General features: G+C 39.1%; 1 protein-coding gene across 1 annotated transcript in view; it reads right to left on the reverse strand.

The window, feature by feature from the left end:
* KIF26B (kinesin family member 26B) overlaps positions 1-26,097 on the reverse strand; it is a 306,974-nt gene that overhangs the window by 172,158 nt on the left and 108,719 nt on the right. Inside the window, exon 4 of the mRNA XM_067293330.1 lies at positions 14,901-15,067. Coding sequence (XP_067149431.1) covers positions 14,901-15,067 — 167 coding nt within the window. The remainder of the gene's footprint in view (positions 1-14,900; positions 15,068-26,097) is intronic.

Raw genomic sequence — 26,097 nt, forward strand, 5'->3', positions numbered from 1 at the left:
TATGACAGAACCAGGTATAAAATAGAATCAGAACACAGATGTAAAATCTGCCTCCTGGAAGTGCTGAAAACGCTGTATTCACTTCACAGGTAACATTTTCAGAAGTTACTTAGACCTGCAGAGATCTAAATTTCAGTGATACTTACTGTGACTTAAGTTCATAAATGCTTGAATAATCTTTGAAAATGAGACCTAGGATCCTGAATCATTCCCACTCAAGGTGACTATAAGCATCTCAGTGCTCTTGGAAACCTGCTCTCTTCAGCAATTTTGAAAATGTTATCTCAGGAACTCACAGTTCTTGTATTCACAATGTACTTGTTATTTGTGATGCAAATTATGGCTGAAATTCTTAGTTTGAACATACTCTTCTCAGATTCAGGCCTAAACTTCAGCCTAGATACATAAAAGGCCTTAGGTACAGGCTCTGGGAAAATTCACAACCTCACATTGGGGACCTAAATTCTATACATTCAATAGGAAGATTCAGGCATTTGATTCAGCAATACTCCAGCTTGGCATCCCACAGACAAATAAGCTCATCCACAGGAAATGCCAAAGAAAGCCATCTCTGAAATCACGTCTCCCTTTTAGACCCCACAGCACCTTTGCAGCACTGAACTAGGCACCAAGTGAAGCCAAGTCACAGATGAAAATTTCTTTCTGGATTTAGCAGCCTAAGTCACAAAGTCCCACATAATGGATGGCTTATCTCCTTTCTTTTAGGTGTGGCTGCAGCTGCTGGAGGAAGAGAGCAGTGGCTACAGCACCTGCCGCAGGACAAGGGGACAGAAGCACTGGGCTCCACTCTCCAGGCCTCAGAAGGAGCTCTTCCTTGCTCCTGCACTCCCAGCTGCCCTGTGGATCCTGTTCCCCTTTCTACACTGTGGAACATCCTCAGGTGACATTGCTGGAGTGAGGCCCTATTCCTCTCTTGCTTATGGTTTTGTGGTTTAAGGCATTCTTTTGGGTAGCAGGAGCTGTGGGCTTTGATTCCTTTCAGGTTCAGGGAAGCCTAGAACCCAGTTCTCCAGTTTCTTGGGCAGATGCACTAAGTTCGAGGTTACGATACCAAAGGCAGTAAGATGGTGGCTCCAATGGTTCCTTGGGGCATATAGGGTATCTGCTATCATCTGTTCTGTATATATGTGCATAGGCAGATGTTCTGGGATGAAGGTAAGCTCCATTCAAGCACAAAGTTGTATTTAGGTGCATTTTGTATTTGACTCTTATTGAGACTGAGCCCATCTCTAGCCATAAGAGAAGCAAAATATTTACAGCTCCTTTCTCTATCATATTATTTGTTAAGCAACAATAATGTGCTGAGCATGACATAAGCCACAAAATCAGTGCTGTGTCTGTGTCCATGGCATCCTAAAGTTTTTGCTTTCTGTGATGCCAGATGTCAATACTGTGTAACAAACCCTTACCACAGTGTAATATTTCACATAAGCTAATATGACTGTTTTTTACACACAAATCCCATTTACAAAAAGGATAAGGAACTGTGTCATTAGAATGATGAATGTTCTAAAACCAAAAATAACTGACAAATTCTGCTTTCCTTCATCATTCAACTAAAGCCAATGTGATTACTCACAAAAGTAACATTTGGCCCTTTGCATTTTCTGCTCAACTTTGTTGACAATTAGTTCATCAAACCCATTGTTTGAACCCTCCATGAAGGATATAGCAACATTTTAAAGCCTCTGTGAAAACCCACTGACTCCTCTCGGCTTAGGTATGCCTTGCTTACCTTCTCTGACTGATTAATCCTATTGACTCAGGTGTGGCTGGCTTATCAGTTCACTCTTCACACAGGTGAACAAAGGAAATCTTATGCAAGGGCTGTTCCTATTGCTTATGTTAATCAAACTTCATTGATTCAGATTTCACCTCCTCCCAGCAAACACCCACATCTTTCTAGCTTGCAGACAATTACATTACGCACTGAACACTGGTCCGAAGCATTTATCAGTGCTGTAGAGCTTCTCTGCAGCAGACAGCATGCTGGTGCCTGTGGATTCTCTGAATTCCCAGAGATGGGAACCAGATGCTACCATAACCACACATACAAAAACTAGTCTCTCACTATAAAAAAGCCCTTGAAGGACTTTATTCAGATTTTATGAGCCATCAAGTGGAACAGCTGTATATTTTTTTTTGCCTTGGTTTCATCCCAGTAGTTTTAAAGCACCAGACGTTTGCCCCAAAGTCTTTGCCTTCAGCTACAGTATGCTCTTTATTTTAACTTCGGCTGCTAACTTCTCGCCTTAATTTATATGTCAAGAGATTATGATGCTCTTTTCCAACTAGTATGATTTTTACTGATCTACTTATGACAGTGACAAACAACCAACACCTAGGCTGAATGTCATCCTCAACCTAAGAGACAAAGGAAGAAGTAAAGGATTTATGACTTCAGGAAGCCACAAAATACGCTGATGTACTTTCTGAAACAGACAAGAAATGGATGGAATCTCAAAAAACACACCACAAAAACAATGCACCACTTAGGCAGATGCGTGCCCTGAGGAGCCATGAAAAGAGCAAAAGGATTCCCACATCTTGCTGCATAAAAAGTAAAAATGGAAGTTCCAGAAACTGGCAGATAAAAAAAAAAATCCCTCTGAAGTTCATCTATCAAAAAAACATGTCAATTAAATGGTATTTATCAATCACTCCTACCTAAGTTAATTAAGAAAAGTAAACAGTTTCATTCCTTTCTTTATGACAATTTATCTTATGTTTTGTTAGAGCACTTCTGGCTGAAAGAGAAACAGAAATAGTATTTCTAATTGCTGTATCTTTGTACATAAATGAGTATGTCCTCCCAGACTGTAAAGTGAGACTATTAGGACCATCTAATTTAAGTTCCTGCATAGCAAACACCATGGATCTTCCCTACACTAAATCTCTTAAAGCCCCCAAAGAGTGGTTAAGTACAGCCTTTTCTGTTCAAACAAAAATTTTATTTTTAAAAACATATACATTAAAAGAGAAGCCACTACTACTCCTGTTCATTTCAACAGGTCATTACCCTTACTTAAATATGCACATTTCATTAAGATTCTGAGTTTGTCTAGATTCAGCTTCCTGCCATTAGGTCTTGACATGCTTTTGTCTGCTAGACTGAAGAGTCCTTTAGTATCACGTTTCTGTTCCCTGCAGAGGTTCCCTGCACATTGTCAACACATCTCTCCCTGAATCTGTTCGATAAACTAAAGAAGTCAAGCTGTCAGAAAGCATGTTTCCCAAACTTTTAATCATTTTAATGTCTCTTCTCTGGGGCTTCTCCGTATTTCTCCATATCTTTCTTGAACTGCAGACATCAGAACTAGCTGAATATTCTAGCAGTGGCCATATCTGTTCCAAATACAGAGTTAAAGCAACTTCCCCGTCTCTCTCAGTAAGTTGTTATTCTTAGATATTCAAACGTTGCAGTAGCCCTCTTGGCCACAGTGTCCCACTGTGAGCTCATATGCAACTAATTACACACCATGATACACAGGATCCTTTCAGTAAGTGCTTCTCAGTACATAGGCCTGTATTCTGTAAGCACGGTCTACAGTCTTTATTCCTGGATTTATGATATTACATTTGACAGTGATGTAACACATACTGTTGGCCGGCCCAGATGACTACACAATCTGTGAATAACAATCTTACCATCACCACCATTTCAGCATCACCTGAAAGGTTTAATAATAATATTTTTTCCAGTTAATGCCCTAAAGCATAAGAACCTATCTCTGCAGAATCCCAACAGAAGCAGAGTCATTAAACATAATACAGAATTTCATCAAAATTAGTCTATTTAATGTATTCCCAATTTGTTTTGCATTGTTCTAATGCATTAACCAAAAAGTTCATGACGTAGTGAAATACTTCTATTTCCTTGGCAAAGTTTTATTTTACTTCCCTTCCTTCTAGTCTTATTCCTATGTATAGCTTCATGCAGAAGATATACTTATTCCTCACTCCTATCAGTTCTCAATATTATTTCATGAGTTCTGTCACACATGATGTTTCTCCTAGACTTGTGCAATCATAGAATTATTGTATCTCATCTTTCATTATGCAAGCAAGCGTCTGACCCTCATGCATGCAGAGAGGAAAAAACCAAAATCCTGAGCTGCTGAAACATAAAGACTCCTAAAACTCAAGCAGCAGAGAGGTGATCTTTTGTATTATCTCATGATGATTTGCATCTCAGTCATGGCAGATAACAGTTGATGTCTACATAAATACCAGCTTTAGAGCATGCACCGTACTCTGTAGTGTCCTGCAGAGATACCCAAGATGAATTAGAATAAGCAAGCTCCAAATAGGAAGCCCCTAAGTTAATTAAGCATCCTGAACTAGAGGCCACGGGTCCCATGGGACTACCTTGGAATCTCTGCACAGTCCCATACCGTGCATTTTAGAGATACATAGTTGGACATAGCTTGGGCATCTTTCACCTTGCACAACTAGTCAGATATTTCTACAAGGCTGCGTAGCTGAATTAAACTAGTTCTGTCTCAATAAAGGGTTGTGGCTGCTGTGTAAAGCACAGAATAAAGAAGGGGCAAACATCGTAGAAGAGGAGAATTGGAATAGGAATAGTTGTTGTAATGAGAAAGCTTAGGTTCATATCAGATTCATATTCATTGTTTCTATTTCAGTAACAAAAAACAAAAGCAGAAATAGGCAACTGTGACCTTTCATACAGTGTCATTACACTCTGCTCAGGACAGGTTAGTAACTTAGCTTGCGTGCAGATGGCTTGAACATGAGACACAATGCTGTTGAATTTCTCTCCATGTACCTTTTCTTTTCTGGTGAATGGCTGTCTGATTTCTCCCTGTATTTGCATACAAAGAGGTATTCAGAAAAGAAATGGGAATAATTTCTGCTAATGCTGTCTTTTCAGTCTTTGCCTATATTTCGACAATTCTCACATTACTTTTCTTAGATTCAAAGAGATTATTGCTCTAACTCTTGCAATAAAACAACTAGCTTAGTTAGTATCTTTCTCTTATGATGGCTGGGGTAATAAAGCCAAGGATTACCTCGCTAGTTATCAGTAGTAGTTTTTAGCCTAGTTTTTCAAAGAAATGGGTATGATTAATACACGATCTAAGTGAATTTCTCTGTCTATACCCTACAATGACACTTGAATCCATTGACCAATTTTAACCAGAGGGACAGAGATCTTAAAGAAATTGAGTTTCTATAGATTTCCTGAAAACAGACAGATGAGGAGAAGAGGTAGACCCCATCAACACCCTGACTGAGGGAATGGCTGCAGTGTGATACAATTCCTTATTAAACAACAGAAAAAACACTTGGGAAAAAGCCCCTCAAAATTCCCCAATCACGTGAAAACCCCTAAAGCTAGACCTCAGAGTAAAGAAATCTCAAGGAATGGATTCATAGGGACAGTAGCCTTTGTTAACGGCAGTGCTCCCGTAATTGTTTCCTCCTTAAACGGATACATTAGTTTCTTGTTTTCTCTTTTAACAGGTCTCTATCCTGAAAAGCATCTAAAAGAGCCAATCACACATGCCTGGCAGAAAGCTCAGGAGCCACTATCCTGCTCTTACATACGTAATGCTGAATTTGAGTTACTCAGAAGAGACCAAAGCAATATTTTGGTTGAAATATGCCAGTAGACAGCAGCTGTAAAATGGCCATCATGTTAAACCTACAGCTGACCAAAGAGTTGAGGTTCTAATTCTCTATTTGCTACAATCCTCCTGGTCCTGTAAACAGGCGTACTCTCATCTTCTTGCATTTTATAACCACATCACAGAGACTGATATAGTCAAGCCCAAATGTCAGTTGTCTACCTAATGTTAAATTATTTGGCAATAAACAAATACTTCAACATTTCAACCAGTTTCCCTGTTGGAGTTTTTATTTTATGAGCAAAGAAAATAAAAATGGTATATATTCATCAGTAATGTAAGGAAAAGCCATTCAGCTGTTGAATAAATTGTTCTCTTAAGGTTAAGAAAACACTGAATCTCTGAGCAGGCGGGCAGGAGGACTGTGCAGACAAGGTAAATCACAGCTGGAATTTCAAGGTTGCTGGGGCAGCACTGTAACAGTCCTTCTTGTAACGGGAAAGCAGTAATCTGAATAAAAGGTTTGCCACTCTGAACTTCCAGGTGTTTAGGAAAAGGTCTTGTTACTTTGGATTTATGATCTCTTTGAGTGAAGGTTAGTTTGGTGGTGTTAAAACAGAGGGAAAAAACAACAGGCGCTGTGTATAATTTTCTGCTACAGACAGTACAACTACATCAATTCACCTTATTCTCTCCGCGAGCCAAGATAGGGACACTATAAATCAGATCTCTTATTTCAAGGTTTAAGGGAAGCAAGAAATATGCAAAACAGTAAATCAGCAAGAGGTTGCCTATACTATAGTCAGCAGTCATGACTATACTAGAAGTCAGAAGATTAATGCTGTCCATTTTTATTTCCACTGGCCTAAAAACACCAGGAGTCTTTTGTAACAGGTGCTGAGGGATTACTGCATATGCTGCTAGCAATTTTTCTCAATATACATGTCAGGTGCAGGGAAAGGCAGAGTTGGGAGGAATGGTGAGGGAAGGAAATAGCCTCATTTCCTTTTACCTTTTCCCCAAATCAGCAGGGAGCGAGTGTTCATGCAGCAAATATGGTACCCCAAAAGCCCTCTTAAAATCAGAAAGCCAAACCCATCCTCAGTTAGCCTCTCCTTTGCAATCTATTGAAATCAACAGGAAATCATATGATGTGACTAGAAGTGGAAAAGAAATTACCACAGTTTTAGCATAGTGTCTGGAGAGCAGCATGAGTTCAGCCTCCATATACCTAGGGGCACCTCCTTTCTTGCTTAGCAAGCCACAAAAAGAATCAGGGATTCAGAGACTTATCAGCAGCATCCAGTATCCTTCCCTGCACTACAAACCATTTATCAGTCCATGTCATCTAAGACACAAAAGTTGCAGCACAAATGGGGGCCAGCACCATCATTTACAGTCCTGAAGCTTCTTACCTGTAATAGCAGCAGTCAGTGAGGCACAGGGAGAGTAAACTTTAAGCTAAGGTAACATCTCAGAAACAGGGGGCGAAGGCCATTGCTAACTACAGAAGCCAGAAGGTATTTTGGTTACCTCTTCTGCCTTGACAGGGGATACATAACAACTTAGATCTTCTATAAAGCATGTACAATACATGAAGTAGATTAAGTAGGTGTTTGCATTATTGTCCCTTTCATGGTAATATAATCAGTTATTGACTCTGGGATCTGAGGGAGATGGGCAGTGTTTGCTTACTAGCTAATGGAGTCCCTGGTTACCATAAATTTTCATCGAGTTGTACTTGAGAAAATAAGCAGACAAAAAAATAGGGGGAAAAAATATATATAAATGTATTGTATTCCCAAGTGCATTTTGTAAATTTAAAAAATGAACCTAATTGATCATATTAAAATTAATAGGACAAATGCACTCTAGATGCAAGTCCACAGACTTATAAACAATTAAACAAAACAAAGTAAAAAGTGAAAGAAATCATACAAAGCACTTACACATGCACAGAAAAAAAGCTGCAGCTAAACACCACAGATTCTTACAGGGATTTGAAGAAAGTTAAGACTTTCTGTTTTTCAGGCAGTGTACATTAGAAACAATGAATATAATGAATTATACCTGGGAGACAAGACATCCATTTTTAAAAAATCTCTTAATAGGAGAACTTTCATGGTTTGTGTATCCTTTGCTTTATAGAACCAGATATTCATAAAATGAAACTGCGGGCTGCACCACAGAGAAGCAACATGATGTCCAAAGACTCTCCCAAGAAAAAGACAGGAATCAGGAGCTTTACTTAGAACATTACTATCAAGATTTCTCAAGGCTGTGAAAAGCTAGTTACAAAAGAACCTCCAAATCATGGTGACCCATTTCTATAACAACATTATTCAGTAATAACTTTATCATCAATAAAACCACATCAGATGTGGGGCAAGCGCAGCTCAGAAAACACAGTCCCCGTGTGTAGTATACAAAAGCAGGTGCAACAAAACATCAGAGTACCATACCTTTCATGGCCTGGAAGTTTAATTTCTCTATTCAACAGTCAGTAAATTGTTCCTAGATAAGTGTCTTCTACTTTAGCTTATGGATCAGTTCTAAATAGTTATTTTTAAAACATGCTCAGTCCAGGAAACTAGATTTATTAAATTAAGGTGAAGCCCTGTGTACATCTGAAGTGGATTACTTCGATACCAGGAACATGATGTGGATTTACATCCTTTTCATCAGTTACGTACTTTGAGGATAAACATACGGCAAGTCCCTGCAAGTACAGCATTCTATGATAATCTAAGGGTAATTTTAGCATACGTCCTTTTAGCGCTACACACCTACTCCCAAAATCCTGTCTAATAATCAAGGTCCATTATCTGTACTTTAATCTGCGAATAACATCTATTAACCTGCAGCCAATGTAGTGTGGATCTATTCGGCATGAAGTTTCAAATTATTCATCTACGTTTACAGCACAATGCAAATTAAATTTATCACAACTAGATTTCCAAGCCAGAGTTAAATTTGCATATATTTTCTTAATTTTTTGTTTAAATAGCAATGATGTGTGAGTAACGATGATTCGGCCACTGCAGTTTTGGACACGTACCTTATACGCTTTCTGTTAGAAATCAATGGAGTCTGGAACCTTTTTATTAAACTTCTGTTTTATCAAAAGATATGAACTGATCCAAACAAGAGTGCCATGGGGAATGTGTTAGCTTTGACAAGATTGTCACTGGAAATGGTTTTGGATCCAAGATAGAACTTCCTGCAGAATCAAAGATCATGCAAACACCTTTGCTTTCCCTGATCCAGATGTGGCACTTAACCCCTAATTTTTTTCTGCATACCAGTTCATTGCCCTGACTACTACAACACTGGCTATTCTTGCACGTAACACATACAGCTTTGCTGCAGGGACATTTTTATTTTGCTTACACTGAAGCTAAGAAAAGGAGTGAGAATGCCCCAACCGCTAGTCTTGTTTGGCTTTGGGAGAGTCAAGATTCTCTTTTGTTTGATATTTACTTTATAACATTGAATAACACAAATAACAGGAAGACCCATTTTCAAGTAGAAAGAGCCTGTTTGTTAGGGCTCTCACAGCAACGGGGAGCACAGAAAAGCAGTGAATATGAACGTGGATCTCCTAGATTTCTGAGGAGTGCTCAGCAAATAAGAAAAATCAGCCCCCAAAGCTGTGCCCTCAAACTTAGGTGCCAATTTTAAATATTTGGTTCACAGTCTTTCAGACTCACTGAGATCATTGTGACTGAAGTTTCCCCTACTCAGCCCCAAAACAGACTTTGAAGGTAGTAATATCTGTGAAAATGATTTACAGATGTTTTAAAACTTGCTGCCAGCGTTCCCACTGAAAGACAGTTTATGGATCTTTAATCTTAACATTCTTCGTTTTACGTATTTCTTATGCAGTTTATTATGAGGATGAGGAAAAAAGAGCACAAACTCTGATCAGACTGGTTAATATGTAGTTCTTCAAAATGTGTGGGAGACTGACCACAATTTAACCGTTGAATTTAGTTTGCTCAGCTAATGAAAGAAAATTCTGTTAGGTTCTGCATAGTTTGGTCAGCAAGAAACCAAAATATGTTTTCACGTAAGTCTCAGAAGATAATTTTCCTCTCAAAGATGCTGAAGTCAGCACTTTTGACATCTAGGACACTTCAAGCAGTGCTAAACCAGGAAACCGCCACATGGCTTGAAAGAGCAGTTGGGTCTTCAGCAAGAAGAAACACTGGCACTCTGAATCACAGTCTCTGCAACCAGACCCTTTCAAAACATCCAAAACTTTAACAGAACACTCTGCAAAAACAGGCGCGGGAATGGGACAAGCAGCTTTTGCTCTCTGACAAACTTCACAGACTCTTTCCTGCAAGGTGTCTCTGGCTGAGGAGCACCATCCCGCGGCATGCACAAACCCGCTGGCTCCTGCAGGACCAGGAAGGGATTCCTGAGCTGGCTCCACACCAGGTGGTGGCAACCTGCATAAGCACAGACCCTAAATCAGCTTTGTGCAACGCCACAGCTAGACCAGATACAGCCAGGCCACTGATACAAATCAAATGTTTCTCCCATGGAGCTACCCCAGCCAAAGCTGGGCTCTGTGATACAGGAATACCCACTCTCACCTTTTTCCTTCTCTATTAGTTGCTGCCTTTGTTTGTTGCATACTTTTACTGCACATGTTCAAACAAATGCTCTGTTGCAATGCCAAAAAAAGTCCTTTTTTTTTTTGAATTTCCCCCAGACCTCCAAAAAATGCAAGCCAGAACTTAAAATCACATAATTAAAAAAAAACAAACAAAAAAAACTCCACAATCTTTAAGGAAAAGAAAAAGCCCTGGTGTTCTTGGACTCTAAGCCTTTGGACTTCAAAGCTTTTCCCCCAAGCAGACAGATTGTACAGACTTACTCCCTATTTCAAGTTTCAACAAAAGTTACAGAAATATTGCATGTATAAGGAAAAACACCAAACATCAAAAGCCGTGTGATAAGCTGGCAGTTTATCATATATGTGCAAAAAGCATGGGCTTGAGATTCAAAATTCTGGGGTGCTAAATCAGCAGAATAACACAGAAGCTTTAACAAGAGGGACCACAAATACTGTCCTCATATAAGCTTTGTACTCCATGCAATATGTACCCGAATTAAAAAAAAAGATTTAAAAAGGATTCTCAGCAGTGGAAGGGAAATCAGTGGAGCATTCACTTCAGTGCAGCAGCAGCTGAAACACCACACTCACAATACTGCTTCCCAGTCCAGCACTGCCTCAACCTCCTCCTCCCCAACCGCCAAACCACACACGGATGGGCAACCAGTATGAAAAGAATCACCAACAGTTTTTCCAAGAATGGGGGTAAGTGTAACTAGAGCTTACTCCCATGCTGAGTAGCTGCATGTCAGTTATATATGAAGCTAATGACTCTTATTATTATTTCTTCTCAAAATAACAAGTATTTCAAAAATCTGGACACTTCTACATTTGAACTGAAAAACATGCTTTGCTTCATTTACAACAGTAGTACTGTGTAGTCCTGCCTGGTGTTTAAACTGTATAAAGACATGGAAAATGATCCCCAGAATAGATTTTTCAGTCTACTTTTAAGATTATCTATATTCCCATCAGGCTCAAATAATCCAAATATGATTATACCGGGTTTCAGACTGAGGTGGGTTTTTGTTCAGGATACACTATTACATTTCCTGACCAATGACAGGAAACAACTTTCAAAACTACTGTTTAAAAATGTCTCCGTCTCAAAATTTTTATCTTTTTTCAAGGTCCAAAGAGAAAGAGGTATTTATGTTTCCCCTTCCTCCTGAAGCAGTGAAAGTTCTCCCTCTCCCAAAAAGCAGGTTTACTGTGGCAGGGCAAGCAAGGAGCTGTACCAGGATTGCAACGGGTTATTGTAATGACAACTGAAAGACTCTGGTCCAGTTCCGAGCTCTAGCCTGTGCTCTCATGCTTTGAGAGACTGTCAAGATGCTCTACAGCTTGGATCACAATACACAATTTTTACTCAGAAACTAATGACAGAAGGCCCTTCTTGCAATTCTTCGGCAGCATCAGCACTGGCATATACTTCTCCTTTGGTTGGTGGTGACACACCCCTACATTGTGCTTGGAGGAAACAAGGCAAGAGTACGTCTTAACCTGCCATGGCCTAAAGATGTGATGCATCTTATGACAAAGATCCAAAACGGAGGCCAAAGTTAACTCATGTACAAATCCTAAAATGCTCTGGGAATATTCTCTTTCTGTAAATGTCTCTTAGTATTATTTCAGTTTCACTAAATGAGTTATTTTTGTCACTAATACAGTATTAGTAAGAAGCAAGATGATGCTAAATTAGCACGGAGTGGAGGGTACTTGAGACTAAAATGAGTGATAGCCTCTAACAGAAAGGCAGATTTGCTGTTTCTCATTAAAAGTGCAACTGACTGAATTCAGTTTCTATGTCAGAATCACTATTTGAAATTCATTATTCATACTTGCATCATCTAATATTCATAAGCTTGTCAGTACAGTACTTTGGACAGTTTTCACTGTTTGTTCCTTTAAAATATTCATATACTGTTCCATGGGAATTCTGACATATCGTAAGTTCTCTTGCAGCAATATCCCAGCAAATGACAATTCACAGAAGTTGCAGCCCTTTTAACAGCCTTGGAAATCTGTCAGCCATAGATCATGAAACATGACAGTTATGTATTGAGATAACTGACAAGTGTCCTGGCTTTTCAGAAGACTGAGAGTCACTGTGGCCTTCAGACATTTCTCCACAGCTCGCTGCCAGTTGTAGGCTGGTCAGAGAGTATCGCCGTTGGACTAGCAATGCCTGAGAACAGAAAAATTACAAGTTCCCATTTCTTAGTCTAGTCCGGTCCTGCCATTTCTCAAGTAATTACAGTCAAAAGTTCCTGTGGATGCCTTGACATTTCCTCCATGCTATAGCATTTTAGTTAATTGGGTTTTTTCCTGACAAAGGGTGACTTATGTCTCATCTGAGGTTTGCTTTGCTTGTTAGGAAACTTAGAGTGAAATACAGTGGGATATTATTCAAATTTAAAAAGAATATTTTCCACAACTCAATTTTCAACCTCAGCTTCAAATTAACAAGTTTTCCTGGGTGTTTGATAATTTCTTATTTATTGTTCATGAAAATATCTTAAGTGACATGTTCAAAAAACCAAGCTAGCTGGTAGTCACTACTCCATGTTCCACTTACAATCAGAAAACCAAAAATTTAGAATTCATATGCCTGGTATGAGTGACTGTTTCATACTGTAACAGAGCACCATGTTAACAGGTCTGACAACCACTGCCTTCTACTTTGTATTTTATAATATTATGTACACAACATATGGGTAATCTGGGGTTCTTACCCCGACTTTACAAAAATGCAAATAAGCATATAGGATGCAAAACAGAAAGAAATAAGAGTTCTGCATTTTGAAAACAAGTTGTGGATTTCCTTGTTGAAGGTCAAGCAGTGAATGACTGACTTGTATTTGCTGGTTTAACTATCATCAGATGATATAATTTGAAGTCCAGAACAAAACTGATTTGTATAAGTAATATTAACTAATTATGCAATTCTCCAAGGTAAACCAGTCACTTTTGTCTTGCAAAGTACAGTTTAAAAATAAACAGCCCAAACATATGGGAACTCTCTGTTGGGACAAACATACCCAAGAATTCACACCATCAGCTAGAAACTAACAGAGTTCTACTTAAAATGCTGTGATTTACACTAGGGATTTTGAGTAAATTTAATCAGTTTCCTGCATTTCAGCAGAGTATATTAAGAGAAAATGAATTCTCTCAGCATAAAACAGTGAAACAATGAAGAGCAAATGAGTTAAGCCATCTTCATAAATCAATTTATGCAAGTCATGCTAAAATACGTGCTAATCCCAATCTGCACTCCAGTCAGATATTACCATATGAGTACATTCAGGAATTTTAATTTCAATTGCCTGCAGTTAAACAGAAAAGGGCAGCAAATCAGGACCACTGTCATCATCGATATTTGCTATTGTAGCATCACATTATAAGGAAAAAATGACAGAGCTTTCCCAATTCAGAGGTAAACAATGTGCACTGGTCCTCTGAAATGCTACTCTTAATCTTTTGAAATGCAGCATGACACTGGTTGAACCTATACTATACAGTCCTCATAGTGGAGAGGAACAACCAGGAGAATAAAATCTTCTTTCCAGATTTACTGTTTTCAAAGTTCAGCAACCTTATATGTTTTCCATTTTCCTTGAAAATGAAATAAAATCATGTGGAATTACTAATAGCTGGCTCTGTAAAGGGTAGGGAGGTTAATCTGGATATGCCTGAAGCATTCACTCAGAGTTCACTCAATGTTTTGAAATTCAGACATCTCACTAGGTTGGATTGGAAGTCCTGTGAGAATAGCTTATTCTCATGTTATTTCATTGCTTCCACAAATATTCCTAAGTCAATTCCCTAATTTCTGGGGAGCATTAAAAGAAAAGGATTATTTGAACTTCTTCAGTTATATCAGATTTCAAGTGGGCCAAAAATATTATGTTCTGCAAACAGCATATTTTTGCACAGAAAAACTTTCCCTTTGTTGGCGGTGGATCTTTCACTTATTAGCTGCTAAGCCCATTTAATTTTTGCTAACAAGTTAATAGAGATAGCTGTAAGATTTTTTTATGAAACTTTATCTTCTCAGACTTGTGGAAACATTGACTCAATATTTAACAGAAAGGGGGTTCTGAGGCTGAGTTTGAACCCTCAGATCAAATCAACAGCATGACAGGAACAGAAACCCAAATCATAAACCTTAACTTTTCAGTCTGGAGGTAGAAATAACGATAATTTACCTACAAGGAAATAAAATTCACTAGGAAACCAGAAGGTTGTCTGCCAAACAGAACTGTCCACCTTCAGCTAGCTCTACAATTAATTGCTAGCTCTAAAATTAATTGCTTATCTCAGAAATGTTCTTAGATAGGCCCTTCTCATTCAGGGAACCACCTCTAAAATCTCAGCAAGTCAGGTATTATTCTGGAATTTACGATCACATTTTAATCCAAATCAAGAATTATTTTACAGACAAGGGTGGAAGCATCATCCCCATCTTACAGACAAAGGCATGCAGGTGGATTAAACAATGCATTCACAGTAACTCAGCCAGCTTCTGGTAGATCTACATCTATAGCCATGTCTCTCAACCACAACACGCACACTGTAGTCTGTCTACCACACTGCAGAATTATCTCATTTTGGAAGAAACTGTGTTTCCTGAGAAGGAAAATCTGAGAAGTCTCTCTTACCTGGCAAAAAATGATGCTGCCACCGAGGTGCCTGTGGATACATCACTAGCAACATATGTGCTCTGGGAACCAGGGAAGCTGTACAAGGAGGGTTTATCTGCATTGTAGCGGTTCAATGCTGCTTCAGTCAGGCCTTCTTGACTAGTCTCTGTCATAAGCTGAGAGATCTGAAGACAGAAGAAGAGAGATCAGTGTCACCAGATAAAGCCCATTAGCTCAACCATCCTCAACCAGAAGTGCCTTTGGGTTGCAGATGGAGTAAGAGGGCGTTCCAATCATCACATCTTTGCAGCTCTGTGAACAAGGTTATTGCTTCTGTTATGCTAATCTACAGCACTCTGGCTCAGACCTAACCTTGTTTGCATTAAAACTAATAGGATAAATTCACTCCATCACTAGAAACATCAATAATGTCTGTGTCTTTTCTTCCATATGGAAGGGAAAGTGTCAACTATAATCCTTGCTCAATTTCACCTCAGTTGACAAAAGAGATGGCTTGGAAGTATATAAGGTATTTATTTTTATCTCAGAAAAAACCACCTTTCTTTGCTTTTGGAAAATAACACAGCACTAGGTTATTAAGTATTTTTGCTGACCTTTCTTCAGAAAAGCCAACACAAAGCATAACAAGTTGTCCCCTGGAGTCCCAGACTACTTATCATTTCTCTGGAAAATCAAGATTATTACTACCCATTTTCATTGGCTTTCTTACAAGGTTTTAAACACCCCAAGGTTTCATTCTTCTGATGGCCCATTTAGCATTTTTTCCACATTAGGAAGCCACATCCCAGCATTTAATTGTCAGGAAGAACAAACGCAATTCAACCAGGACTGGATCCAGGTCTCCTCAAATTAACTGAAAGATCCTTACCAACTTCAGGGAAAGCTAAGTCAGCCCTTTTTGAAGCACCTCTGCAAAACTTTGATTTCATTTTCTGGAATTCTTCTTTTGCATTAATTTACCATGGCATGACAAATCATTTATTGTACTTCATGCAGTTCTTAACAACTTCCCTTTCCTCTTTCCCTCATCTCAACCACAAATTAGCTTTTGTTCACCTATGTGCATCACAAAATTGCTACATACCACTACAAAGAACTCTCCCAAGTTATGGCTAGCAATCTTCTGGTGCATAACTTCCTTCCCCCTGCAAACAGTCCACTAGGACTAGTCTCTCATCTGTTCAATTCCAATTCTCATGCCTATCGTTATCGCCACAATAGCAATAGAGTATCTTTGTGAAGCATATCAAGTGAAATACATACCTCTGTCCTGTAGTTCTCTTTTTTTCTGGATAGGCTTGCTTCATTTCAGCTGTGGTATGTGTTTCACTTATTAAAGGCAAAGTTGAAGAACTATGTCTTGCACTTTGGAGGGAAGAAGTGATAAGATGTGGAGATGTTTTTTCTATTCTGCAGAAGATTAGTCCATAGTCATTGTCAACCAACCACCAGGCCACCTGTTGCTTGTATAGAAAGTTTTACCCTTTCTAATTTAGTCAAGAAGATAATCTAAGAGTTTATCCTTATTTTAGGCATTTTGGAAACAATCAGCTGTAATACCTCAAGGATAGGAGTGCTAAATTAGCTACTCTATTTTATAAGGAATGAGCAAAATTGCTGAAAGTACCCTAATCATCTTAGTCACATATTGAGCTCTTCTGGTTTACTGATTTACTACATTGAAGAGCAGCGTTCTCAGAAGGCTATTGCTGAAATCCTGGACTTAAATCATCTAATATACTTTTAAAACTGACTATTTTAGTCTGGCTGCCAGGATACCTCCCTACATTTCCAGCACACAGATAACCAGACATTTTTTTCCTCAGTGTTCTCCTAACCTGTGTATATCCACTTGGGATATCAAATACACTTGAATTCAATAAACAATAGTTTCCTCAAGCTCTTCACAACCTTTGCTAAATCAGCTATTTATATTTGCAATGAATGAACTGGATCAAGATTCTGCCCTATTACCTCAAATTATCCCGAAACCAATCTCATCAACTACCATGATGGGAAGTACTGAGCGGGCGAAGATTTATTAAGCTCCTCCTTCAGAGCAGAGTACATGCATGGACCTAACCTCATCTTAGTCCATCCACTTCACATACCTGATGGTCCATCCCTGAGCTCATTAATCAACTGCCAGCACTGACAGTGTCACCAGGGAGTGACCTCACTTCCATGGCAACTTGATGGCAGTTAAGAAGTTGATGAGTTGACTTATCTCAAGGCAATCTCTCTTGTAATCATAACTTCTCCACCTACTGCCAAATGAAGGTTTGCTGCTCCAAATAAGAATTTTCACAGCCAGTGCAGCACATTTCCATTAGCCTCAGCAGATCCTCCGAAGCTACAAGATGATGGGGCTTGAAAGAAGTATATCAACCAACTGCACAAACCGAAAGGATTTGTTTGCCTTGGTGTTTGGGATACCCCAAAAGTATCTATCATGCCATAGGTATAAAAGGAGTCACCATATGGTTTCTGCAATTATGGAGACTTTCAGGTGATCCACACTCACATCCACAAGTGCTGTGAATGTGAACAAGCACAGATCAAACATTAGAAATAAAGAGCCTCAAACTGGTTGAGGATATTTATTGAAAGGTATTACCCTCGAGCTTCCTCAAAATCTGATTAGACAATTGGTTTATGAGCTTTTGAACAAGTTCTTAAATACAAGCACTTCAAACTAATCATACACTCACTCACCAAGGAGACATGAGATTCTTTCGGAAAGATATGAAAATAGACCATTCCCCTTCACCTATGCACTCAAACAGAAACAGACATTGGTTAGCAAGTGAAATGTTAATTTTTTTTTTTTTTAATAAATGAAGATGAAGATCTTAAACAGCTTGCACTTAGATCACATTTTCTTATATTAAGAACTCAGAGGAACTGAATAAGAAGATGGAAATAATCAAATGAATTTACAAATTCTGTATTTGTGGAGTACCACACTAACCATACAACAGAGAGAAAAAACAGAAGAGAGAAATAATATTCATATCCTATAGACAAATGCAGAAGGGGCTTGTTTCTATCTAAATGTAGGCTTTTCTGTAGTACTGCTATTCTATAGGGTGTCCTATATGACAGCCCAAGTGCTATAAGGATAATCAGCTGCTCAGACTTCAAGCTGTGCAACATCTGTATGGTACTGACCACCAGATCCTGCTGGAGTGGCACCAGCTTTTCCCTGCTCTTTTTCCCATTAATTCACACAGCTTGCTTTGTTGCAGAAAACAGGAAACTACTGTTGACATTGATATTGATGTATTATCTGTGAAAAACAGCATTCTAGTGTAAACAGCCATGTCAGAGTGCCCTCCCAGAGCTGCCCCAGCCCGACATTCATAAGGCAGCATGTTGGGACTTGGTAAGCACCCTCTTGTCCTGAGCGTCCAGCACTACCGCCTGTTTTCCTTATCCACGCTGGCACACTTCCTGGGCAAAAACCTGTCTCTCCAAGTGAACTCTCTCAGAACTAAGTTCCCATATGCACATACTCTCTGTCCCTGCGCTCCCTTGATTTACTGTTTGCCTCAGCAGGGACACTTCTTAGTTGACAGCAATTTGCAATGATTCCATGACCCAAACAATCTTTGTTTTACTTAGCACGAGACATACATAAATTAAAACAAAATAAGAAATGGCTTAAGCTAGAGTCCAGGATCTCCTAATCTAGGAATGGTTTCTCTTCCAAGTTATAAAGTCTGCTTGTTTTCTGTGGCTGCTCTCCGTATTCTGATTTTCCAATTAGACCAGACACCACTTTCACGCTTTTAACAAACTTTCAATTTCCTTCCTCTACTCAAGCACCTTCTGTCTTTGCAACCTCATTTTATTCTTAAGCTCTAAGGTTTTTCAGGTCCAGTTTTAGCACTTGCATCCTCTGTCTGCCAAAGTGGGATTTTGAACAGTGAAATGTCTCCAGAAGCAATGCAAGCTGAAGTATCTCCCTAAATTTCAGGCATCCTCTTGTTCCTTATCTGGGAAATATGATATCAACACCACTTGATGTTACGCAGGTCCAAACAAATGGAAGTACGCAGTGATATAGCAACATCATAACCTGAAGCAGAACTCATCAGGTTTTGCTTGAATGGGTTCCTCAAGTCACCATGCTGCTATCTCTTCCTTATAGCAAGCCAGGGCAGAGAGCAAACTAAAACTTGACACTTGATGCTGGAATTGTCCCTTTGAACATACAGCCAACAGAGAGGAAGGACAAAGATGGTGCTATGCCAAATTCTGGGCCTGGCTCGGAGCCTTTTTTGTCTTCAGTACATATCAGAGTATTGTTTATGCTGCACAAATTTGTTGTTTTGGGTCAATCCACAGGCTAAGCACCTCACTTGACACCTAGACACATGCCCACAATATTTGACTAATAAATCTTCATTTATTCCCGGAGTTCAATACATATGCATGAAGTGGCAGGGAGAAAGAAGTCTAAGGAATTCATATAGAAGTATCTAGAGACTACTGATTTAGAATTCATTCTGCTGCATTCCTTTCATTTGCCTCATAGGTTGGGGCATGTAGAAACCATTTAAATTATTGTATCAAACTGAAGAGCAGGCTGGAGAGATATCTTACCATCCCATTTACTTTATTCTCCAGGCACACTACCAAATTATCCCTTTCTGCTCTTGACACTTCTCACTGAAGGTCACACAAAACCAGACGAGTAAAATAAAATTTTTCACTGGAATGCACCAAGGATACATCACACTTTTAAAGAAAAATACTCATAGAACAAGCACTACCAAAGCGCATACAGAATTTCTCTCTTTCCCATCCCAATTCAAAAGAGGCAGTTGAAAACTGTGCTTTGAACATTAACAAACTCGGGCTTTTTATGGAATAAGGTAAGTGGCAAGTATACTTCACATAAATCTGCCTCTTCAGCATGGCTGTCTCTCTAACTATTTACTAACTTTCTGCATTTAAGAAGGAAAAGAATAGACTATTCCATTTTCTTTTCCTTCTCTTCTGTGAGTGCCCACATACCATATACATGAGGTTTAACATAAGTTAATAGGATATATTTTGAGAAATTTCTTTATTGAACTGTTGGCAGTACATCACTGCCTGGATATGCAACAAAAAGACAAAGCATGGAACAATGCAACCTTTCATGCCTCAATAAAAACCTTTTAAGTGCACATGGAACAAGATAGATGTCTCTCCCAAGGCCCCATTTTTTCTCCTGTCTCATAAAAGCTAGGCACCCATTAACCTCCTCTTTCACTGCTTTCTGACAGTATCCAGCAAGAGCTGGAGATATGTCATGATTTAAATTCCCTACTTCATAGAAAAAGAGATGGTCCTGCAGTTAAACCACAAGTGTCAGCCAGCCTAGATTCTCTTACTATACCAATTAAGAGTCACTCTGTGCATAAGACTTGCCATCTGCAGTATGAGGTTAATGATATTTGCGTAAGGGCATTTTACAGCCAAGTCCATTAACGTTTCTAAAGTTCTTAACTGAGGATTCCAACTGGAAGTACTACAGAAATGGAAGTTAACATTTAGGATAGATGTGAAACATCCTTTGCTCTGGAGGAAGGGAAGCATTCAGGAACAACCCCAAAAATGTACTTAACTTCATCGACTGATAAATGAAGTAGACACACAGAAACGTATGAAATGCAGACTCGTCCGAAACTAAACTCTAAGTAAGAATCTGTGTCGCAATTCTCTCTGAAGCAATCCTCAGTGTCCAGATATCCCAATGCTGGCAGACAAGCTCACTAGCAAGAAGAAACTGATAGCAGAAGTCTCTTTCATAAACACACAGACTCATGCATGACTTCATCGGCAGAGTATTCTTGATTCGGAGCAGCACAGAATTTTCTGTCCGATAAATACTGAAGAAATGACTTTCTGGCTTATTTTACCTACATTTCCCCATCCCCACTCCAGAAAAAAGGATCTTCTCTAAGGCTTCCTTCTCAAAGATAATGCTTTAACAAGGGAAGCTCTAAAGGATACCTCTCCCAAAGCTGTAGTACGCTAAGAACATCATAAATTCTTATAAATCTGTTGAAAACACAAGCTTAGCAGCTTAATTTCGACATTTTCATTCCCACAGCATTTCACAAAAATGATGAAATTATATACCAATAAAAATTACTAAAGTTTAAGCATTGCACACAATCAGGTGTTTTGGCTCTTCTGAAATATTGATTTTTTATCTTCTGTCCAACACCTTTTGGCTCATCTGAATTTACTCTCAACCATAAGAACATAAAGTTATTCTTCCTGGTTGTCTGAAAAAGCCTAGCTTCTGGTCTATGGGAGTGATCAGAAAGAAACTGGAAAGGCATCTCACAGTGTATCATTCACTTGTTCAAGCAACAACAAGTAATTCCAATTCTATTAGGTTAAAACTGAAATATTTTAATTTTCATTAAATAAAAAATTAACAAAAACACTACTTTACCTAATTTCACTTTTTTTTTTAATTATTAAGAACATCATTAAGAGTTAAATCAGTACGATAGCTTAGGATTTAGCTCAGCAATATTTTTATAGTGGCTCTGGACAAATCAAGGCCATCAAGATAAGTAAAGCAAGTTAATAATGCTGGAGAAGGACCTCTGTAAATACTGACTTCATCCCTTTTGCCTGACATGTAAATTTAACATTGTGCAAGTACTCTGCAATAGCAAAAAACTGCAGCAAAAATTTACACTATGGTAGCACTCAAAGGACAAGGTAACAGTTGGGATCCACTGTGCTCAGCATCACAAAGAAGAAAAAGAGAAATGTGGAAAAGTTGCTGTGTACTTCATTTCATTTTTGTAATTTTGGAGTGTTTGTTGAGAGAGGTGATCAGGTGAAAATAGGAAAGGGAAATACTTAACAGACAGTTTCAAGTATCATTGTTAAATACAGTTTCAAATACTTTGAAATAAATCTGGTAGAGAGTTTATGGATGTAATTTGTAGCTGCAGAGAAATAACCTGAAAACCCCCCACTGAAGGGGGATTTGGGGGTGAGTGGGCAAGGGGAAAGAGGACTCTTGTGCTTCCTACACAACTATCAAATGAATTGTAAACACATTCTTCTCAGGGTAAAAAGGAACAATGACACTATTTAATCAGAGCAACTTGAAAGTGGTGGGGATTTCCTAGGTCAGTCATCTTTAATATGCAACGGAGTACCAAGGACATACTCTGCATCTGTCACAAACCACTTAATAAAACAAAGGTGGCATTTCAGGAGTTATTCAGGATAACACTCACCTGTAGAAGAAATAATTTTGGAATGGTAACAAGTTCCTGAGGCTAAGGGCACTGGCATAGTTTTATAGCATCTTGCCATTCAATTATGACCTTTTTCTCTCATAGCAGAATATTAAGCTGCTATAGCTCAAGATCACTGCAACCACTGATACAGAGAGTGAGTGAGCAAGAGCACAACAGCAATTCCTGATAGTCCTTTCCTGTCAAAAGAACGTGTTCTATGAGGAACAGGCTAAAAAAGGACATGCATAATATCTCCTGAATTCAGTGTCTTTCTTGGAATATGTGATGTAGAAATACCGCATATTGGTTACCAAAGGCAACTATTCATTGCAAAACTGAAACTCTAGGGAGGGTACTTTGGTACTTTGGGCACGCTTTGCTTCTGCTTTGCTCAAATTTGCACACAAAATGTAAAATATTTATCTAGCAGAAGGGGCTACACAAAACAGTGCACCTTTAAAAAGAGCGAGCTTTTTCAAAGGGGGATCACTGGGATGGCAAGAATGCTGATTATACTTATCTTCTAATGAAGAAGAGTTGGAATGTATTTAGCACATAGTATTTTTCCTTGAACATTACTTATATACCATGACAGCACCTAGAGCTTAATTGCCGCCTCCAGCTTGCTGCTGTCCAAAAGAAAGATGACCTTTGACTGTTGCAGCCACATCCCATGTCCCTCTGTAAATACAGCAGCTATTTCACACAGATCTAATGCATTCTGCAGCACAGATGAAATCATGATTTCTGTGGACATGGGACATCCACCCATTGAAACTGCTATGATAGTTTTTTCTGTTTCACATTCAAGAGCCCACACCATGACATAAAATATTTTACAACAAATCACTGCACTGTAGGTCAGCTACTCAGAAGCAGAATTAGTTGGTTTCACCCCTACTGTAAGACATTTTCCTCTGATTCCTGCTCCTAAGAGTAATACCTTATGAAACAGTAGTTTTGAAATGATTTTTATTTATATTTTTTCCATGATTCCACTGTTGAAGGTAAACAATGAAGCCATTTGCTCAGCCAGCATCTCTCCCTCTTACTTTCACCCATTCACTCAACAGTGAATGAACTGAAAAGAAAAAAAAACAACTGAACAAACAACGACAACAACAACACAACATATAGGGCAATGGCACTGCCTGAAAATCTGTGAGCTAAAACTTAAGCACACTCTCTTCAAAAACAATACCAAATAAGAACTGCATTTTTTTTCCGGAAAAAAGGAAAGCTTTATGGTAAACAGGAAACGTGCCCTATTAAGCCTGTGGCAATGATTCATTCACTTGATCAGCAAATTCCCATACAGAACATAGCTTGGTAAATGTAAGCTAAGGCACATTCCCAAGCAACTTCCACCACTGAGACATGAGGTATATAGGCACATTTTGATTTTTCTTAGCAATGAATTTACTTTTCTCAGTTTGCCAGTGTCCTCCTGAACTAAGAAAGGTTGTGGAGTCTCCTTCTCTGGAGATATTCAAAACATGCCTGGACAGGATCCTGTGCAACGTGCTCTAGGTGACCCTGCTTGAGCAGGGGGCTTGGACTAGATGATCTCCAGAGGTCCCTTCCAGCCTCAGCGATTCTGTGATTCTGTGAAATCCATGGACAGAACAGTTAGTACTCTAAAACTACCTCAAAAGGAATTGGTGTATCGAGGCCAAAAGAATATCGACCAAGCCGGGTTCTTGCTCTCTGATTTTTTCAAAGATGTTTACTGAGCAGAAAGAGAACCAGCTTCAGAAAATAATAATGCTAGAGGAGGGAAATGACATGATCTGAAGTACTCAGGACAGCAAATGCCTACCCAAACTTAAGTAACGTGGAAGTTGCAGATTCCAGTTTGCAGTGCTCCCTTTAGTCTGAATGACCTAACCTTCAAATTTTATTTATTGGCTACTACTGTATTATCAAACTATTTTCGAAAGGTAAGGAAATTCTACCTTGCCTCAAAAACACAAGGCCTTCATAACTCACCTTCCTCAACACCCTCATGTTTCCTGATGTCCTTTCAGGATCATGCCAGCTTCTCCTGACCCTCCTCAAGGAAACTGCAGGCAGGATGTCCTCCCAGGGTGCAGGGCGGCCCCCTCAAGGTGCAGGTCTGCTTGCCCTCCATACGCCACAACTCTACCAGAGGAGCAGGCTCCCCAGCACAGACCCCTGAGAGCTGTCCCTCATGAGTAAAGCAGCATCAGCTAGACCTAAATGCCCCTCTCATTTGGAAGCCCCATCAGCCAAGTCTCTGTGGGGAGAACAGCAATATGCCAGCTGGTATATTCCTATACTTACTCTGCAAATGAAAAATAGGAACAGCAGCTAGCAAAGAGAGGTTCTGCCCCCCAAATTTGGGTTCCTAAGCATTACAGTAATGCAAAGAAATACTGTGTAGCAATACAATAAAACTGCTTCCTTTCTCATTAAGACAACAAAAACATGGCAATCTGTGGGAAAGCTGAGGCTGCCCTCAGCTTTCAGAATTTTTTTAAATCTACTTTATTAAAGTTAATTCTCTTAATTACCTGTATATCCTGCTGCTGCATTTTAAAGCTGTGCAGCTGGAAATTAATTGGATTTTTTTCTACTATGAGTTTTATTTGCTATCAGATTTGTACCTTATTACAAGAGAAAAGGACTTTCTTTTGTTTGGTTCAGTTAAAGTGGATTTCATACATCCAGGTTCAGCAATTACACTGTAATCCTTTGTTGTATCAGGTACCTTTTGAGACCTCCATAGGCAGGCTAACTGTGCTGAAACAACCAGTGCAGCAACGTAAAGCGGATGCGGACACGTGGCAGGGGGACTCTGAAAGACAAGCACACGTCTGACTTCTGCCTCTCCGTACACACAGGGCAGCAAAGGGAAGAGCTGAGGAGCTGGAGCTGAGGCACAAGTCTTGGAAGTTCACTGTGTGCAGGAGCAATACATTTGTTATGAACACAAACTTCCAGTTCTCTGATCAGTTACTATCCTGCCAGCAATGTCAAAACACTACAGGAAGTTCAAATCTTACTGTAGCTGTTTCCCTATCACAAACAGCAATCTGTAAACCATGACCTTTCACTTGTCTCTTGACAAGAACAGCTCTAGAAGCTGCCAGAGTGTGTCAGCATGTGAGCTTAACTTAAATGGCATTATTGACCCAGAAAGCAACCTCTTTCTATAGCTAGGAAAAGAGTAAGCAATAAAAACCACCACTACTTTTTCCACACATAGATGTGTAAACTGGATCATTAGTCTTTATTTAAAAGACATATGATCAAGTCCTGCTATTAAAACATGGGGAAAGAAAACTACTTCATTTCCAGTATGAAAAAGAATATGACAGGATTAGAGATTCCTGTAACAATTAGCACATAAAAATGTAACCTAACACAAATTCAGCCCATGCTTATTAGAACTTCAAGATCTCACCTTTCTGAGGGGGTAAGATCAGTACGTGTCTCACATGCCTCTTAACCAGCTGCTCATAGGAGGCTGAATGGGCTTGGCCCCAAGGGATCTAGCAAAGATCTTGAACCTATTTAGAAGTTGGTACCATTCCACTGGCTTCCCCCTGGCAAAGAAATTATGAATGTCAGCTTTGCTGTAAACTGCTGCCAAAGGCTGAACTATAGTAGTGCTGGCAGATACCACAATAATACAAGTTGTTTTCTCTGTATGTTAGGTCACATGGCTACCAGTACTGTACTTTATAAACAGAAGGAATCAGTGGACTGATGAATCTTGCATCTGATGTGTGAACTTTTGAACAAATACAAAATAAATTATTTTCTCAGCTACCCTATCTTTTCTTAGCAACATTTTTTTTCAGATAAGAGGAATGTTGGATAATAGTTTTCAAAGCAGTTAGTGATTTAGGAGCATAATTCCCACTGATTCTCAAGTCAGTCTCAGGTGAGGTTAGCTGATGCAA

Source organism: Apteryx mantelli, chromosome 3, assembly GCF_036417845.1.
Source record: "Apteryx mantelli isolate bAptMan1 chromosome 3, bAptMan1.hap1, whole genome shotgun sequence".
Lineage (NCBI taxonomy): Eukaryota > Metazoa > Chordata > Aves > Apterygiformes > Apterygidae > Apteryx > Apteryx mantelli.